Source organism: Amblyomma mixtum, chromosome 1 (assembly GCF_055824585.1).
Source record: "Amblyomma mixtum isolate Tamu chromosome 1, ASM5582458v1, whole genome shotgun sequence".
NCBI lineage: Eukaryota > Metazoa > Arthropoda > Arachnida > Ixodida > Ixodidae > Amblyomma > Amblyomma mixtum.
The window spans coordinates 209,060,122-209,076,009 of NC_143012.1; the positions used below are offsets into that span (position 1 = coordinate 209,060,122).

A 15,888-nucleotide genomic window follows, 5' to 3' on the forward strand; every position below is an offset into this window, starting at 1 on the left:
GATGATCTAGTTTTTTGTATATTATGCAACGACGTCGCACAGCACAGTGTCCTCATTTTGGATTTTAAGGTAATAAAAGGCGCAGTCAGTGTCTCACATCACGCTAGTCACCCCAACCGCGCCGTGAGTGGACAGAGGAAGATGGGAGAGAAATACTAAACAAAGAAAAGGGTGCTTAGAGGGCTCCGGAATAGTCTGCTGGGGTTCTTCAACGCGCTCTAACATCGCTCAGCATGCGGGCGTGTTTTGCGTGTCGCCTCCATCGAACTGCGCACCATGTTGAGGATTGGGTCACGCGTCCCCGAAACAATTCGCAAAGAAAAGGAGGAGAACTGCACGGATGGCACGAGGCGCGCGCACAGTGCAACAGGATCGAGAAGCAAGAGCTATGGCGATCGTGACGGCGACCTGGGCTCTCCTGGCCTTGATGACGGCGGCGAACAATGCACAACCAGGAGTGGCGGTCGGGCTACCCACCTTCAAGAAACTCCTGGCTATCCTGTCACCACGGGCCGCAAACCCGGACTGTGAAGTGGCGCTAGTCGGAGTGGGCCGAGATGATGAGGAAGCGATCGTAAACAAGCACAACGAGATACGGTCGAACATCGCCTCCGGCAAAGTGACAAAATTTCCAGCGGCTGCCGGCATGAACAAGCTGGTACGTTAACGAGCCGGTTGCATGCATTCATAAGAATCCATAGCGCTGCTGCTTAAACAAGTAGGACGCATGCTGATTCCTCGCCGTTTATTATTCCCAACTTTGATCTTAGCTTTGTTGTGCGCCACCGCGGTGCCTCTGTGATTAAGACGCTGGTCTACTGAGCAGGAGAAGCAGGGATCCAACCCGACCACGGCGACCGCGTTTCAATGGAGGCGAAACGCAAAACACGCCCGTGCGCTGTGCGATGTCAGTGCACGTGAAAGACCCTCAGGTGGTCTAAATGCTGGTGGAGACCTCCACCCGGCACGTCTTTTATTTCGAAAGCAATACTGCGCTAGGTTTTGAGCCTTTCAGCGTCGTCCCGGCGGTTCCACGTTTGACCTTTAGCTTGACCTCTGTTGTGGCGTTCATTGATGCGCTCAAACATAGACAGCGTTGTAGACTGCGTTAATTTGGAAGAAAGGAAAGACGCCTTACCATCTCTGTGGTTTACTGGACACCTCAATAGCACTTTAAGCTAATTCCGGCGTTCATTTATGCGCTCTGATATAGACAGCGTTATAGACTGCGTTGATTTGGAAAAAAGGAAAGGCGCCTTACCAACTCTGTGGTTTAGTGGACACCTCAGTAACACTTTAAGCGAATTCCGGCCTTCATTGATGCGCTCTGATATAGACAGCGTTGTAGACTGCGTTGATTTGGAGGAAAGGAAAGGCGCCTTACCAACTCTGTGGTTTAGTTTAAAGTCCCTGTATGAGCTTTTCTAAAAAAAGCAAAGCTGATCTAGGGACTTTAGTTTAGTTGACACCTCAGTAACACTTTAAGCAAATTCCGGCCTTCATTGATGCGCTCTGACATAGACAGCGTTGTAGACTGCGTTGATTTGGAGGAAAGGAAAGGCGCCTTACCAACTCTGTGGTTTAGTTGACACCTCTGTAACACTTTAAGCAAATTCCGGCGTTCATTGATGCGCTCTGACATAGAAAGCGTTACAGACTGCGTTGATCTGGAGGAAAGGAAAGGCGCCTTACCAACTCTGTGGTTTAGTGGACACCTCAGTAACACTTTGAGCAAAATCCGGCCTTCATTGATGCGCTCTGACATAGACAGCGTTGTAGACTGCGTTGATTTGGAGGAAAGGAAAGGCGCCTTACCAACTCTGTGGTTTAGTTGACACCTCTGTAACACTTTAAGCAAATTCCGGCGTTCATTGATGCGCTCTGACATAGACAGCGTTGTAGACTGCGTTGATTTGGAGGAAAGGAAAGGCGCCTTACCAACTCTGTGGTTTAGTGGACACCTCAGTAACACTTTAAGCAAAATCCGGCCTTCATTGATGCGCTCTGACATAGACAGCGTTGTAGACTGCGTTGATTTGGAGGAAAGGAAAGGCGCCTTACTAACTGTGTGGTTTAGTGGACGCCTCAATAGCACTTTAAGCTAATTCCGGCGTTCATTGATGCGCTCTGACATAGACAGCGTTACAGACTGCGTTGATCTGGAGGAAAGGAAAGTCGCCTTACCAACTCTGTGGTTTAGTGGACACCTCAGTAACACTTTGAGCAAAATCCGGCCTTCATTGATGCGCTCTGACATAGACAGCGTTGTAGACTGCGTTGATTTGGAGGAAAGGAAAGGCGCCTTACCAACTCTGTGGTTTAGTTGACACCTCTGTAACACTTTAAGCAAATTCCGGCGTTCATTGATGCGCTCTGACATAGACAGCGTTGTAGACTGCGTTGATTTGGAGGAAAGGAAAGGCGCCTTACCAACTCTGTGGTTTAGTGGACACCTCAGTAACACTTTAAGCAAAATCCGGCCTTCATTGATGCGCTCTGACATAGACAGCGTTGTAGACTGCGTTGATTTGGAGGAAAGGAAAGGCGCCTTACTAACTGTGTGGTTTAGTGGACGCCTCAATAGCACTTTAAGCTAATTCCGGCGTTCATTGATGCGCTCTGACATAGACAGCGTTACAGACTGCGTTGATCTGGAGGAAAGGAAAGGCGCCTTACCAACTCTGTGGTTTAGTGGACACCTCAGTAACACTTTGAGCAAAATCCGGCCTTCATTGATGCGCTCTGACATAGACAGCGTTGTAGACTGCGTTGATTTGGAGGAAAGGAAAGGCGCCTTACCAACTCTGTGGTTTAGTTGACACCTCTGTAACACTTTAAGCAAATTCCGGCGTTCATTGATGCGCTCTGACATAGACGCGTTGTAGACTGCGTTGATTTGGAGGAAAGGAAAGGCGCCTTACCAACTCTGTGGTTTAGTGGACACCTCAGTAACACTTTAAGCAAAATCCGGCCTTCATTGATGCGCTCTGACATAGACAGCGTTGTAGACTGCGTTGATTTGGAGGAAAGGAAAGGCGCCTTACTAACTGTGTGGTTTAGTGGACGCCTCAATAGCACTTTAAGCTAATTCCGGCGTTCATTGATGGGCTCTGACATAGCTTTGTAGACTGCGTTCATTTGGAGGAGCGGACGGGCGCCTTACCAACTCTGTGGTTTAGTGGACAGCTTAATAGCACTTTAAGCTAATTCCGGCCTTCCGTTCAGCCCTCAGGCTTTTGCCTTTCTCTACTGTAGTCGCTAAACTTGCTCGTAATTTGCTTTCACAACCTTCCGTGCTTAACCAAGCTAAGCCTCTGCCAATTTTTTCCTTCTCTCACTCCCTACTTTATCTGTTCCCTTTCAGCGCGGTTCGGGTTCCCTTTCTTTCTTAGTTGTATTTTTTTCTGCACATTACATCTTTTTCATCTCATTTCTTATTTCTCTTTCTTTTTTACTGGTTTCTACTTTTGTTATTCTTATTTTATTTATTCCTTTTATTTTATTTATCTAACTCATGCATTTACTAGAGGCGCCTTTATTCATGCTTTATTCATGCTCAAGCATTCGTGGCAGAGTCGTAGGGTCTCGCTGCGGTTCAAAAAGCGCCCGTGTGCTGCGCGTCGTCAGTGCACGTTAAGGAACCCCGGGTGGTCGAAATTATTCCGTAGACGTCCACTATGGCACCTCTTTCTCGCTTTCTTCTTTCATTCTCACCTTCCTCCCTTCTCTTACGGCGCGGTTCAGGTGTCCACCCAGATATTTGAGTCAGATACTGCGCCATTTGCTTTCCGCAAAAACGAAAGACAAAAAATTGGAAGACCCTTAAGCTTCGCCTTAAAGAGTGGAACGACGCCGCCGCGGTGGCTCAGCGGTTATGGTGCTCGGCTGCTGACCCAAAAGACGCGGGTTCGATCCCGGCCGCAGCGGCTAGAATTTCTTTGGAGGAGAAATTCTAGAGGCCCGTGTACTGTGCGATGTCAGTGCACGTTAAAGAACACCAGGTGGTCGAAATTTCCGGAGCCCTCCACTACGGCGTCCATAGCCTTTGTCGCTTTGGGACGTTAAACCCCATAAACCAACCAACCTAAAGAGTGGAACGCGACAACGTGTTGCAGCGCTGCCAGCTTTGAACGCATTTTTTAAAAGAGGAAATGTCTGGGTAATTTTTCTCACATCTCGGTAGACACCCGAACCCCGCCGTAAGGAAGGGGAGATAGGTGGGAGTGAAAGCAGAGAGAGAGAGAGAAAGACTCACAGCCCCGATTATAGGACGCCGGTTTGAATTCCTGCCGCAAGCAGCCCAGGATATCCTGTAATCTGCCATAGACATCACCACCACTCATTCAGCAAACACAGGCCTCCGTTGCTGTCCAAATAAATCGGAACTCCTGCAGCTAAAGCCCCTCCCGAGTGACCCCCAGACTGAACTGCACATGTACGGGAAACGAGTGCCCATTGTGCCTCAGGTGAAGATTCTCGGCCTTCTCATTAACAACACACTCGATGCAACCGCCACCCGTGAGCTCTTGCAAAGACAGACCAAACACGTCGCTGCACTTATCAGGCGGGTGGCAGCACGCAATCATGGGCTCTCTGAACGCGAGACCCTCAATATGACAAATGCACTAATCATTAGCCGCATTACATACCACCTTCCATACCACATACTCACTCAGCGGCAAACAGAACAGGCAGACATCCTAATACGCACGGCTGTCAGTCACCTCCGCCCTGCGTCTTGCACGGACGGTTAGCACAAAACGTCTCCTAGCCACTGGTATCGACAATACAGTTATCGAATGAATGGAGGCTCAACGCACCAACCAATTAGTCCTCCTGAGTCGCACAGAAACAGGACAACGCCTACTGCGATTGCTACGTCTCAATCCACCCATTCCCACCCCAACAAGTCCTACACCTTACATGATTTATCTGCGCACTCAGGATCACATATATCGGAAGCCCCTACCGCGGAATATGTGCGCTAGTCTCCTGTGCGGATGACATTACTCTATGGGTAACAAGAGGCAGTGACGCACAATTGGAAGAAACTCTACAACAGGCGGTGGATATTGTGGAGGAGCTAGCAGGGGAAGCAGGACTCTCGTGCTCTCAGCCCAAGTCCGAGGTTTTTGTGCTGAGGGATAAACCAAGAGGGATACATGCGAGGCACTATATGCCGCCACCACCTTTAGAGGTGAAAGTGGGGGGGAGTAAATGTCGCTGAGGTCCAAATGATCAGGATCCTGGGTATGTATCTGCAGACTAACAGGAAGAATAGCGAGTCCTTGCGAAGGCTTAAAAATACGGTCAATGCTACCGTGCGGCTAATCAGGAGAATCGCCAATCGTAAGAGAGGTGTTAAGGAAAAAGACTTGTGTAAGCTAGTGCAGGCATTTGTGCTCAGTAGAATAGTGTATGCGACGCCTTATTTGAAGTTGGACGCGGCGGAAAAAGGAAAGGTGGAGGCTATGATTAGGCAGGCGTATAAAGCGGCCCTTGGGTTGCCTCAGAATGCGTCTACCGAAAGGCTGCTGGGATTAGGGGTGCACAACACCCTAGAAGAACTACAGGAGGCGCACTTGGTGATGCAGCTCGGTAGGCTTTCAAAAACAAACGCAGGAAGGGACATATTGGAAAGGATCGGCATTGGAGTTGACGTTCCAGCCGGTGACACGAAAATTCAGATGAGGCGGGAAATGCACAAGGGCTTGTACATAAAACCTTTGCCCAAGAACATGCATCCAATACATCATGAGGACCGCAGGAAGGCAAGAGCCAAAGCTTTACATGCTAAGTGCGGGAAGTACAACGGGGCAATCTATGTAGATGTCGCCGAGTATGGTGGTGGTGAAAAACATTTATAGTGCAATAAATATTTACAGAGAGGTGATTGGGGTGGGCCCTATTGGCCCTTTCCCTTAACAATACTAGGTGGAGCCCCTATTCCGGGGCCCCATTGGCAAGCAACGCCGCCCGCGTCCGGTGAACCAAGGCCTTTTGGGTATTTAGGTCCTGACAGCCGAGCAGGGCCGCCTCCCAGTCCTCTCTGGTGGGGTTGGGGTTGGGGGGGATGGATGGGTTGGATTGACACGCCCAAACCATGTGGAAGGTGTCAGCCACCTCCCCACAGAACTGGCACGTGCCATCAAAGGATTCGTTGAAATGTTTAAGTACCGCCGGGCACAGTACAGTGTTAGTAAGAATTTTGATGAGGAGGCGCTCGTCAGCGCGATCCAGTCCCTTACAAGGGGCCGGGTAGCGCCGGTGCTCCTCCTTGTAGTAATCGGTGATGTGTTTGAATGTAAGGGCCAGACTGTCTGATTGGGAGTAGGCTTCCAAGGACAGGGAGATAGCCCGGGGAGAGAGTGCGCGGGCGGCCTGATCGGCCTGTTCGTTTCCCTGTAGGCCCTGGTGACCGGGGGCCCAAATCAGGTTGCGTGGAGTTGGATCTTCGCATCGGCAGCTATATTCCAATATGCGCCAGGCAAGCGGGGGAGCCCAGCCCAACTCGTAGTTCCGACAGGCCCCTCGCGAGTCGGTGATGATGTGTTTTGACTTGGGATTCGTGAGAGCCAGAGCAATGGCAATCTCCTCCGCGTGTGTTGCGTTGTAGGCTTTGAAAGTCAGCCCGTTAACTGTGTTTGTGTTGTGTACGACTGCGGCCGTGTACCACCCCCCGTGGTGTGGGCCGGTAACGTCCACGTAATACACGTGTTCTTGGTTACCATAGTATCGCGCCAACGCTTCCGCGCGCGCCTGGCGACGACCGCTATGGTCTTCTCTGGACATGTTGCGGGGAAGGGGTCGGACCCGGAGGGCGCGTCTCCAGGGTGCTGGCACTCTCTCCCTTTCCTCAATATGGTAGTCATGTTTGATGTGTAGCCGGTCCAAGAGGCGGCGACCGGACGTGGTCTGTGCAAGACGTGTGTATTGGTTGACTAAGTGGGCTTCTCGAAGCTCCCGGAATGTGTTCACCACGCCCAAAGCCAGAAGTCGCTGGTTGGACGTGGTGACCGGGAGGTCGAGAGCCCGCTTGATGACTTTCCTGTGGATGACCTCCAGTTGGTCATCATCATGTTTGCGCAGGTGCAAGTAGGGGGTTGAGTAGAGGATTCTACTCGTCACGAAAGCATGGGCAAGCCGCAGTGCATCCTTGCTTCGTAATCCGCCCCGCTTGTTGGAGACCCGGCGGACCATGCGGCCCACCTGGTCTCCCACTGTGCGAAGTTTGGCTAGGGTAGTGTCGACCCTGCGTTGATGGTGTATGAAGAGACCAAGGACGCGGATCTCCTTGGACTCCCGGATCGGTCCCGAGGGGAGACTGATGCAAAGCGGTGTTGTGTCCCGAGGGGAGGGACGTATGTGCACAAATTCTGATTTAGATGGGGCGCACTGGAGTCCGCAGTAGGCCGCGTAGTCGTCGACTAGGGTCGCCGCTGCTTGCAGGCAGGATTCCATGTGCCCCAGGTTACCTTGCGTGGCCCAGATAGTAATGTCATCCGCATAAAGAGCGTGATGTATCCCGGGCAAAGAAGACAATTTGGAGGGAAGATGAAGCATTGCCAAATTGAAGAGGAGGGGGGACAGGACCGCGCCTTGAGGTGTTCCCCTCGAGCCGATGGTGTATGGCCCGTGTTCCGTATCTTGTATGCGTATGTAGGCTTGACGGTCTGTAAGAAATTGTTTTATGTAGTTGAATGTTTTGTGGCCACAGTTGGTGTTACTGAGGTGGTCCAGGATTACTTCGTGTTTGACGTTGTCGAATGCGCCTTTAAGATCCAAGGCCAGGACCACCTTGTCGTTGTGGGGACATTCGACAGGATCTAAGATGTCGTGGTGAAGCTGCAGAAGTATATCCTGTGCTGACTTGTGAGGGCGAAAACCGAACATGGTGTCCGCGAAAGTGTGCTGTGTTTCGAGAAAATCGGAGAGTCTGTCGCGCACCATCGTCTCCATAAGCTTGCCGACACAAGACGTGAGGGAGATGGGGCGAAGGTTCTCCACATCAATAGGTTTGCCGGCCTTCGGAATAAAGGTCACGAGAGCCGATTTCCAATCGAGAGGGAGAGGAGTCTCTCCGTCCCAAATGCTATTGATGTATTTGAGAAGCGCGGCGTAGGCTGCGTCGGGAAGGTTGGCCAAGAGCTTGACCGTAACCCTGTCGCGCCCGGGTGCAGTGCCCCGCTTCATTTTGCTTAAGGCTGCCCGGAGGTCGTGGAGTTGGAAAGGCTTGTCCAGCTCCGTGTTCTCTTCGCCTGCATACGAGAACGCCGCCTGCCGGGGGTCCTTAGTGGTGCACAGGTATCGATCCCTGAGCGTGTGCGCTAGCTGTTCTGTCGTTCCTGTAAAGTTGTGCAAGGCCCTATGTAATTGGCGTTGGGTTTCCGTGCGTGTTTGTATTGGATCGATGAGAGCGCGGAACAGGCGCCACGTGTTGCGGCCAGACATCTGGCGAGCAGCCGCGTTGCACCGGTCCACCCAGTTAGTGTCGGCTAGCTGAGTAGCATATTCCGCTGCCTGTTGTGTGAGTTCGAGGATGCGGTTCTTTAGGCGTCTGTTATGTTTCTGTTTCTTCCATCGCTTCGTGAGGCTGCGACGGGCCTCCCAAAGGTGGAGAAGGTGGTTGTCCACGTCTGTTTGTGTTTCTGTGAGCTGTATCTGCTTTTCGTGTAGTGTGAGTGTAGACGTGAGCGATCTGGACCAGGCGTCGTATCCCGACTGGAGGGGGTCTACGATAGGTAGAGAGGTGCGGAAAGTCGTCCAGTCAGGGATACGAGCTTGTTTTAGTGGGCGTTTCAGGGGACGCATGTAAATGGTTGTGTTGATAATACAGTGATCACTACCTAGAGTGTCCTCTGTATTCAGCCAGTCGGCATGACGTATGTTGCGTGTAAATGTGAGGTCCGGGCAAGTATCTCGTTGAATGGAATTGCCGACACGTGTTGGGTTGGCGGGGTCAGTGTGCAGGGTGAGTCCAAGTGTGGAAAGAAGTTCCGCAAGCTTCCTCCCACGCCTATCCTCCCGGGGGTATCCCCATAGCCTGCTCGCAGCGTTGAAATCGCCGACGATTAGGAGGGGATCCCTACCCGCCACCTGCAGAGCTTGAGTGAAAATTTCATTGAACGTGACGTTCTTAAGTTTCGGTGGGCAGTAAATATTTAGAATGTGTACAGGTGGGTCAGACCGTTTTAGGGGCAGCACTGAAACCATCGTGTATGGGAAAGACGGTGTTGTTGGAAGTGTGACCTCCTGCGCAGTGTATCGCTTGTGAACAAGTATACATGTCTGCGGGTTGTGTTGAAATGTAGTGTAGTTTGTGAGTTTGGTACCGGCGCCGGATTCCTGAAGGGCAACCACGGCGACGAGGAACTCAAGGTTCTCAAGAAAGAGGCGGAGATGAATCCGCTTCTTGTGGTTCTTGAGACCCCGGCAGTTCCACTGCGTTAGTGTAAGCGGCTGAGTTGTTCTTGCTCGCGACTTAGGGTTGGGGGCCATGGTCGGAGGCGGAGGGTGGGGTCACGTTGTTTAGACTCCCCAGTCCGCTAGTGCCCGGCGCAGACGTGCAGGAGTCTTCCGAAAAGTCAAACTCATCGGGAATAGCTCTATTGAATTTTGAGGGGCGGTTAGCGTCCCTGATGGGTCCTACGCGTTTAAGGACGCGCGGATTGTCTTTTATCCATTTTTGGATAATGTGCGTTACGGCTTGTGTCACCTGTGCGATGACACTCTCCACCTGACGCGCGATGGTATCATGGATAATTTTGGGGAGGTCAGCCAATTGTGTTTCAATTGCGGTCACCCGGGTCTCCATGGCCGCGGCGCTACTCTCCACAGGAGGAGGGATCTCCCTGTCTGTTATGTTTTCTGCCTCGTCGCTCGACGCGGGCGGAGTATGGAATTGGGATTTGAGCGAGTTAAGCTCGCTGGCTAGTTTTTCGTTTTGAGCTCGCAAAAGGGCGAGCTCGCGCTTGAGTTCCTGTGTCTCGGCGGTGCTGGTGGGGGAGGAGGGAGGAGGGGAAGGAGAGGAGGCGACCCTCGCCCAGCTGCCTACCTTGGGTTGGTTGCAGGCGGCGTCGCCAGATGAAGCGCTGAGAGCTGGGAACTCCGCTGCTCCGGGTGGTGGCGTTACCGTTGCTGTCTTGCCAGGGGGAGGCATCACGCCACGCCGTGGCGTCTTCTGGTTGTTTTTCTGCCGCCCTCCCCGTGTAGCGCCGGCATTGGCTCCCTTGGATGGCGTCCTGGTCCCTGGCTGCGGCAACTTAATGAATTTGGCGGTGCATTCGCGGGAGCTGGTGAGGTGCGGGCCCCCGCAGATTACGCACATAGGATTGCAGACGTGGGGGGCCATCCCCTCAGTTCCAAGCCCCACGTTTTGGCCACAAATGCCGCATCTTTCCTTGACCGGGGTGGGACAGTTGTCCACCCGGTGCCCCAGTGTGCCGCAACGGTAGCACGCTGGCACTGTTTTTTTATACTCCTTGACGGGAGTCAGTTCTGCGTTATAGTGAACGTAACGCGGAACGGTGCGTCCCTCAAAAGTCAGCACAGCTACGTTTGATTGTCCCAGCTTGCGCACATGAACTAGTTCACCACCGCGCCACTGCACATTATGTTTTAGTGACTCACTGGTTTCTAAGTTGTGAACAGATATCACACCGCGACACACATCACCGGTGAGCTTGAGGTGGCCGTGAAATGCGAGCGATCCTCTGCTGGTGTTGAGTTGAAGGTCCGTGAGCAGCTTTTTAACCACCTCTGGGTTCTGCGTGCCACAGACGATGATATTTTGTTCCCAATTTGGTGAAATGGTGATGGTGTTCATGTGCTGCCTACCGATGAGTTGCGAAATGGCAGCGCCGAGCTCACCTTGCTGGAAGGCCGTCTTGAGGGAGACCGTACTGCGTGGCCGCAGCACGACCACGTAGTCGTCAGGGTTCATCCTGACCGTTGGCTTGGGAGTCCACTTCGAGACTGGTGGAGAAGTCTTCAGTGGAGGTGTAGAAGACGGAGCGCGAGCGTCTCCCGTTGTTGAATTATTGAGAGGAGTCTTGGGCATTGCCGCTCCTCGTGCGTTCTGCCGGCGGCGGCGCCGGCTCTCAACGACTTGGAAAAGGGCAGCTTGCTGCGCCGAAATGGTGGATGGGCCGTCCTCTGGCTGGCTTACAGGGACAGATGACCACGACAGAGTCGTGGGGTCATATCCGCGTTGTTCAGGCAGAGCCATGTTGAGAGGTTGGCCGGCAGGCGTCTCCGCAGCCAGCGGCGGAGGAGCCGGAGCCGTTAGGCTTGGCTCGACCGCTACGTGGTGATGCGGAGGGTTGCTCGAAATGGCCAAAAATTCGGCGTACCTGGGTGTGATCGGGCTCTCCAGGTTCCTGCTGACTTCACGGTTGCAGTCGCACAGGTTTGCTAGGCGTTACATCAGGTTGCCGCGGTTCCAGCCGAGAAATCGACGGAGCCGATGCACCACGCGTCCGATCGCTCCGCGCTCAAACGCGGCGTCCTCGCCGAGTATAAGGACAAGGATGCATTTGCAATTGCGGTGGTGGACGGGCGGGGACGCTTGATCGCCTCTGGATCAGTCAAAACCCGCTCCCCAGAAACTGCAGAGGAAGCGGCGATAGCACTAGCTATGACTAGTAGTAATGCTGACCTGATCTTCAGCGATTCCAAAAACAGCCATCCGAAATTTGGCGAGGGGCAGAATATCTGTCACAGCGGCGCGGTTGCTGAATCGGACCACGGAGCGAGGGATTACGGAGGCGGAAATTGTCTGGGTACCTGCACACTCTGGGAACCCTGGGAACGAGACGGCTCACATGAATGCTCGAGGTTTCGTCAGCCGAGTAGGTGAGCCGGACGTCCCGGGAAGGTCCACGAGAGATGGGCTGGTATCCTTTCATGACATCACTAATCATTTCAGACTTGAGCGGAGGATTTACCCACCCCCGGACAAGCAATTGGTGAAGGCGCAGGAATGCGTCTGGCGACAATTGCAGACTAGATGTTTCTTCAACCCATACGTGTTGAGCAAAATCTACCCGGACATTCAACCGGAGTGCAAATGGTGTCACGAATTGGCAACCTATGACCACATATTATGGAGCTGTAGCATAGCACCGCCACCGGCGGACATTATGCGTGATCCTTCCCTCGAGCAGTGGGTGTTGGCCAGCTCAAACCCGGTCGTTCAGACCAGGGCCGTGGAGTGGGCCACCCAGGTCGCCGTCAGCCATGGGTTGATGGCCATCCAACACGGAATCGGCCACACTGCTCTCTGACGAAAATAAAGTTTTTCCATCCGTCCATCCATCAGGGTAGGCGGCTGGCACGAGCGAGCTATTACACGAAAACATACAGCAACCGCTCCGATACCCTTTATGTCGACGCGGCAAAAATTCGAAACGAGGATATTTCACGGCAGTCGCAGCCTATGAAGACGGCACAGGGGGGGGGACGCCGCCACTATCCGGTCTAATTCGCCTGCAGAAGCGGAAGGAGCTGCCATCGCACTTGCTCTGGCTCACTCCACCATTGATAAAAACGTAACCGAAATTTGCACAGATTCCCAGGCCGCGTACCGCCACTACCTGAAGGGCGTGGCGACGCCGGCAACACATCGTATTCTTGCCACAGTCACCCCTCTCGACCGAACGGTTACTCTGTCGTGGGTTTCGACCGCAGAATAAGAGATACGCGGTTTTGAGGCATCACACGCGAGAATGTGTGCTAGCCTTCGGTCGCAAGGATGCAGATGAACAGTGGAAGTATAAATTAGAACATGGCCGAGGTACTCGCGCTTTTTTGCATCACGGCGCAGGGGCGCGTGTCTGTGAAAGCAACTGGTTGAAGCAGCAGTCTCTCAAGTTTGTTCGGCTCACCCCCCCCCCCCCCCCCATAATGCTTAGAAACTTGCAGAGGCGCCCGGCGAACGCTGTAGCCGCATTTCCGTACCGACGAAAGCCTGCACGTTCTGATAGTAAATGCACAAGAACAGTTAAAAACCTTGTAGACTGATGGAAGCTACGACCCCAATGAATTGTATTTATTGATGCTTCTGGGATTTTTCCCTCGCGGCCAACGCCGCCAACGACGACGACGACACCGGCTTTTCTACAACACGGGACCATTAATTAACGCTGCCGCATTAAAAAACGCAAACCACAAACACATGGAGACAGAACCGGTCACCAGGATGGGATGTTTGACTCAGGATTGGAGGCGCCGGGCTGCTTCTAGAGATCCCTACGACAGAGAACGTCCTGAAGCCGCGTTAACAAGAGATAAGTCGTGAAAGCGGGATGGTCTAGTTTATTAAGCCGATGAAGAACGGGAGGTACGTCTGGAGAAGAGGCCGAGTTGATCCACATCATTTTGGTTTGGTTTGGTTTTATGGGGTTTAACGTCCCAAAGCGACTGAGGCTATGAGAGACGCCGTAGTGAAGGGCTCCGGAAATTTCGACCACCTGGGGTTGTTTAACGTGCACTGACATCGCACAGTACACGGGCCTCTAGAATTTGTCCTCCAAAGAAATTCAACCGCCGCGGCTGGTATCGAATCCGCGTCTTTCGGGTCAGCAGCCGAGCACCATAACCACTGAGCCACAGCGGCGGCACACCATTTTGTGTCTCGCCTCCGACACGCGGCCACCGGGTGGCATGGAAATTAAAATCGGTTTTGAGGCAAGGAATTGAAGCAGGAATTGTCTGACATCACAGTGTACACCTCAACCGCTCCATAAAAGAAGGAAGAGATGCCGTAATGATCATGTCCGGAATAATTTCGACCACCTGGGGATCTTTAACGTGCACTGACAACACACGCAGGTCATCATAGTGGGTTCTGCATAGAAAGCCGGTGCACTTTGAGGCGTGCGTTGGACCGAACGCTGGTTGCGTTCGATGCAAAGCCTGTTGGCCACAGCCAAAGCTCTCGGCCGAGCATGGTAATAACAAAACATCGAAACCAGCATTGTGTTATACAACCGGAGCTATCGCTCGATGAACCCCTTAAGTTTTTGCCGCTTTTTGTGCAAATATTTTTTCCAATGTCATGACTGCTACTCAGAGCGTTAGCAGAACCGCCACTCGGAGGTTTAACGATCCAGGCGGATAAATTGGTTTTTGAGGAAAGGAAACTGCGCTGTGTCACACATATCTCCGCGGACACCTGAACCGTGCCCTGAGGGAAGGGAGGAAGGTCGGAGTGAAAGAGGAAAGAGAGGTGCCGTAGTGGAGGTCTCCGGAATAATTTCGAGCACCTGGGGATCTTTAACATGCACTGCCAACGCACAGCAGACGGGCGCCTCTTGCGTTTCGCCTCCATCGAAACGCGGCCACTGGCAGAAGTGGTCGCTGTCCTGGGCACGGTAATGCTGAGAGCGTGTCCGCGCTTCTGGAACAACAGCCACAGGGTAAAAAATTGATGGGGCTTAGCCTTAGTTAAGCCTGGAAGGTTGCGAAAGCAGGTGTTTTATACTGCATATGCAGCGCCTCTAGTGGGAAGAGCGCGGCGCGCCGTGGCAAGCGGCCGCCGTTACCCGACGAGCCGAGTTGGTAGCCCGTCTCTCGCTCCTGGTAGGACCTAACGCTGTGACGTCACTAGCGCCTCTAGCGGGAGGAACGGGGCGCGCCGTGGCAAGCGGCCGCCGCTACCAGACGAGCCGAGTTGGTGCCCGTCTCTCGCTCCTGGTAGGACCTAACGCTGTGACGTCACTAGGCATGGTACGACGTCGGGGGTCATTCTAAAGGTTAAACGTGGCAAGTGGCCGCCGCTACGCGAAAGGCCGTTCTTGGGAGTAGTATTGCTTTCGAAATGTTCATTGAAAACCTAGGCACTGCTTGTATGCTGTCAAGAGGAAAGCATTAGTGTGTGATCGTGTGTATCCGATCTCGATGGAGGTCGCGCACTCACGCCGCGGTGTCTCAGTGGTAATGATGCTCGGCTGCTGGCCCGAAAGACGCGGGTTCCCGTCCGTGGCGGTTGAATTTTAAGGCGGAAGCCCTTAATGCCTCATCGTTGTAAGCAGAAGTTGTGGGCAGAAATGTCACGCTTTTCAATTGGTCGAAACGGCCCTGACGTCAGAAGTGTGCGAATTTCAAACAGGGCATTTGTGCTTTGGCTAGTAACCATGCAACCAACTAAAGGGATCGTATAGTGATGCTCCATTGAGTTTAGTTAATAGCTTAATTACCGAATTAGCCCAATTAACCTTTCTAGTCAGGCCAGATAAATAAATAAAACCGAATACAAAATTGGTCAAGGTCGGGAATCGAACCCCGGTCTCCGGAGTGTGAGACGAGCATGCTAACCGCTCCGCCATGCCAGCTCGATGGTTTGGAATAAACAAAGGCGCGTCTAGTGAATACGGTGTCTTCGCTCACTCCCATCTTCTTCCCTTCCCGTTACGGCGAGTTTTAGGTGTCCACCGAGGTATGAGAGATAAATAAATTTCCTTACTTCAAAAACCAATTTACCGAGGAGCAAGGCGTAGAACCGAACGGGCGATGGCGTTCTATCGACTCCCTGGCAGCGTTGGAAGGCGCTGTCGCTTTCCGCTCTTAGAGGCGAAGCTTAACATCTTAACCACACACGAGTGACACAAGCAGCAACATCGCGCTTAAGTCATTCGCCTCACCGCACTTCAGGTCAACAAAATGCCCCCCTGAATTTTTATGGAGGCAAAATTCCAGACGCCCGTGTACTGTGCAATGTCAGTGCACGTTAAAGAGCGGCAGGGTGTCGAAATTTCTGTAGCCCATCACTACGACGGCTGCATAGCTTTGGGACGTTAAGTGCCCTAAACCACACAACAAATAAAACGAAGACGCGCCTCCGAAAATTACCACTTAAACTTGGTTTTGAGAAAAGTAAATTACGCAGTA

General features: G+C 52.7%; 1 protein-coding gene across 1 annotated transcript in view; it reads left to right on the forward strand.

The window, feature by feature from the left end:
• Window positions 1-388: 388 nt before the first annotated feature.
• LOC149370728 (venom allergen 5.02-like) overlaps window positions 389-15,888 on the forward strand; it is a 75,655-nt gene continuing 60,155 nt past the window's right edge. The window contains exon 1 of the mRNA XM_089578489.1: window positions 389-658. Within this exon, the coding sequence (XP_089434615.1) occupies window positions 389-658 (270 nt within the window). The remainder of the gene's footprint in view (window positions 659-15,888) is intronic.